The sequence below is a fragment of the Eimeria mitis genome, genomic scaffold, assembly GCF_000499745.2.
Source record: "Eimeria mitis Houghton genomic scaffold, Emh_scaff969, whole genome shotgun sequence".
Taxonomy (NCBI): Eukaryota; Apicomplexa; class Conoidasida; order Eucoccidiorida; family Eimeriidae; genus Eimeria; species Eimeria mitis.
In genome coordinates this window covers 5,567-8,730 of record NW_013577140.1, presented here as the reverse complement: position 1 = coordinate 8,730, position 3,164 = coordinate 5,567, and the positions used below count along the sequence as shown (strand labels likewise).

The following is a 3,164-nucleotide window of genomic DNA, read 5'->3' as shown; positions in this document are numbered from 1 at the left end:
AAAAAAAAAAAAAAAAAAAAAAAAAAAAAAAAAAAAAATATATGTATTTATTTTTTTTTTATTTGTTTTATTTATTTTAGTTATGTATAACAACAATAGCAAGTAGTTTTGTTTGTTTTTGTTTATTTTATTTTATTTATTTGGTTTATTTGTTTTATTTACTTTACAACGTATAATATTATTTATTTCATTTATTTTATTTAATTTATTTTTATATACTTTTATTTTATTTTATTTTATTTTATTTTTTTTTTTATGAAACCTAAGCAATAACAACAAATAATAAAAATATGTATATTTTTATATATTATATATTATATATTATATATTTGTATTATTGTTATATATATTATATATAATATATATATTAATAAATAATACTACACATCGAGCAAAACCGAAGGAAGCAGCAGCAGCAGCAGCAGCAGCAGCAGGAGCAGCAGCAGCAGCAGCAGCAGCAGCAACAGAAACAGTGCGACCGAGCTCATATAGTGTTGATCTATCCTAAACCCCCCTAAACCCTAAACCCTAAACCCTAAACCCTAAACCCTTTTTTTTGTTTTACTTTTTTTCATGGAGGTTTTGTAAGCATTCGATTGCTGCAGCAGCGTTGGGGTCTGCTGCTGCCTGCGCCTTAAGAACAGCAGCAAAGGGCTCAACAGGCTGCTGCAGCAGCTGCTGCAGCCACGCGGGACATTCAGATACCCCGTCCACCTCCATTCTGCTGCTGCTGCTGCTGCTGCTGCTGCTGATGCGGGAGCTGCTGCTGTTGCTGCTGCAGGTGCTGCTGATGCTGCGGGCGGTACTGCTGCTGCTGCTGCAGCGGTGGTGTTGCTGCGTTGCTTGTTGCTGCAGCTGCAGCAGTTGCTGCTGCTGCTGCTGCTGCTGCTGCTTCGCTGTGCTGGTTGCTGCTGCTGCTGTCGCATGCAGCAGCAGACAACACACGGCGCTAGGCCCCTCTATCGAAGGCTCAGGAGGAGCACTCCACAACAAATGCCTTACTTTTAGTTTTATTTATCACAAATAACAAAAGAAAACCAAAAAAGAAAAAACGAAACACATACAGAGGCAGCGAAACGCAGGGCCGCCACACCAGCAGCTCACCCCAAGCCCCAGGGTCCGGGGGGGAGATAATAGAGAAAATAAAAATAAAAAAACACAAAAACTCGGATTTTATTTAATTAAATTTATAAATACTTTTTAATTTTATTTAATTTCATTAAATATTTGAGCTGCTGAGCTGCTGCTGGCTCGGTTTACTACCGAGGCGTGCAGCAACACCACTACCCCGGGAGCTGCCTATACACCCCAAGCCCCAGGTGTATGCTGAGGTTTTCTTTCTTTTTTATTGAGATAAAAAGAATTTAAAACATAAAAATATATTCTCCTTTAAGCGTGCTGCTCACCAACTGCATCCTTGTGTATATCTGCTGCTGCTCCTACAGCAGCAGTTGCTGCAGCTGCTCTTCTCGCTGCTGCTGCTGCCTCTGCTGCTGCAGCAGCAGCAGCAGCAGCAGCAGAAACAGCAGCACTTCATACATCCTCAGGAAGGAGGGTCTTCACAGACTGCACACAGTGGGGTGTCTGTACACCTGAATGCAAATGGGGGCCCCCAGCAGCAGCAGCAGCAGCAGCTGCTGCTGCTGCTGCTCCTACTACTCCAGGCGATGCATGCAGCTGGGTGGCCTCCGCTTCCTGCTGCACGTCTCCCCCGGCGCTCCTCCTCCTCCTGCAGGCTCTCTGCGTTGCTGCTGCGATGAGAGCAGCAGCAGCAGCAGCAGCAGCAGCAGCAACGGCTGCACCACTACCAGCAACCAGCAGCAGCAGCAGCAGCAGCAGCAGCAGAACAAACAAAAGCTCGAGCAGCAAAAAGATGTTGCTGCTGCTCATGCAGCAACGCCAGCGGGAGAAGCAAACGCAGGTAACCACAAACGGCGCTCAACCGAAGCAAACCTTCCTCAGCAGCAGCAGCAGCAGCAGCAACAGCAGCAGCAGCAGCAGCAGCAGCAGCAACCAAGCAGCAGCTGCAACGGTTTATCTGACGAATTGAAGCGCCGAAGAGTTCGCCCACACAGCCCTCTGGCTCACCATCACAACCAGCAGCAGCAGCAGCAGCAGCAGCAGCAGCAGCAGCAGGAGCAGCAGCAGCATGGTGTCTGTCGACGCTGCGGCTGCAAGGGTTTCGTTTCATCTCCTGCAGCAGCAGCAGCAGCAGCAGCAGCAGCTGCTGCTGCTGCTGCTGCTGCTGCCTTCACACCTGTATACTCCGCGCGCTGCCCCCGCCCCCTTCTCTCTCTCAACGCCGGTGACCCCCAGCTGTATGTGGGTGGGGGCTCAATAAACCTATCTTTTCTTTTGTGTATACAGCAGAGAGAAAAAGAAAAAAATAAAAATAAAAATAAAAATAAAAATAAACTAAAACAAATAAAATATTATAATTATTCGGGTGTATGCATAAACAACACACTGACACAAACAAACCACACACAAACACCACTCAACTCACACACAAAACAAACCCTAACACACACAGGGGCCCCCCAGGGGGGCCCCCTATACACCAATACAGGGGGCCCCTCCTCCTCGGGGGGCCCCCCTTCTGACGTTCTCCCGCAGGGGGCCCCCCCTCCAGGGGCCCCCCCCACGGGGGGGCCCCCCCCTGGGGGCCCCTCTCCTGGGGGCCCCTCTCCTGGGGGCCCCTCTCCTGGGGGCCCCTCTCCTGGGGGCCCCCGTGGGGGCCCCCCTTGGTCTGCAGAGTTGCATTTGCGTAGCGACTGGGGGCAGCTGATGTCTTCGCTGCATTTGGCTGTATTAACAGCAGCAAACAAATCCAACACCTCCACAGCTCTCCTCAGGTGTGGGGGCCCCTGGCTACTTGGAGGGGGGCCCCCAGGGGGCCCCTGGGGGGCCCCCTTCTTGCTGGCTGTGGAGTACCCCTTTTGAGTGTTTGTATGGAATGACGCCGAGAGAAGAAGAAAAAGAAAAAGAAAAAATAAAGGAGAGAGATGGGTTTGTTTGTTTAGGGTTTATAAGAGAGGAGATGAGGCCCCTAAATAATTATAATAATGTGGGTATGGGGTATGTTGTGGGGCCCCGGGGGTGGATGTACACCCCAAATAGTTTCTATCAAATTCGTAAGAAAAAGAAATTCATACTCCTGCTGC

General features: G+C 48.5%; 1 protein-coding gene across 1 annotated transcript; it reads left to right on the top strand.

Moving 5' to 3' along the window:
• Positions 1 to 1,671: 1,671 nt before the first annotated feature.
• EMH_0026370 (uncharacterized protein) lies at positions 1,672 to 2,788 on the top strand (the record flags this gene model as incomplete). Its single annotated transcript, XM_013502602.1, has 2 exons — positions 1,672 to 2,318; positions 2,617 to 2,788. The coding sequence occupies 2 exons, from the start codon at positions 1,672 to 1,674 to the stop codon at positions 2,786 to 2,788; spliced, it is 819 nt and encodes a 272-aa protein (XP_013358056.1).
• Positions 2,789 to 3,164: the final 376 nt, after the last annotated feature.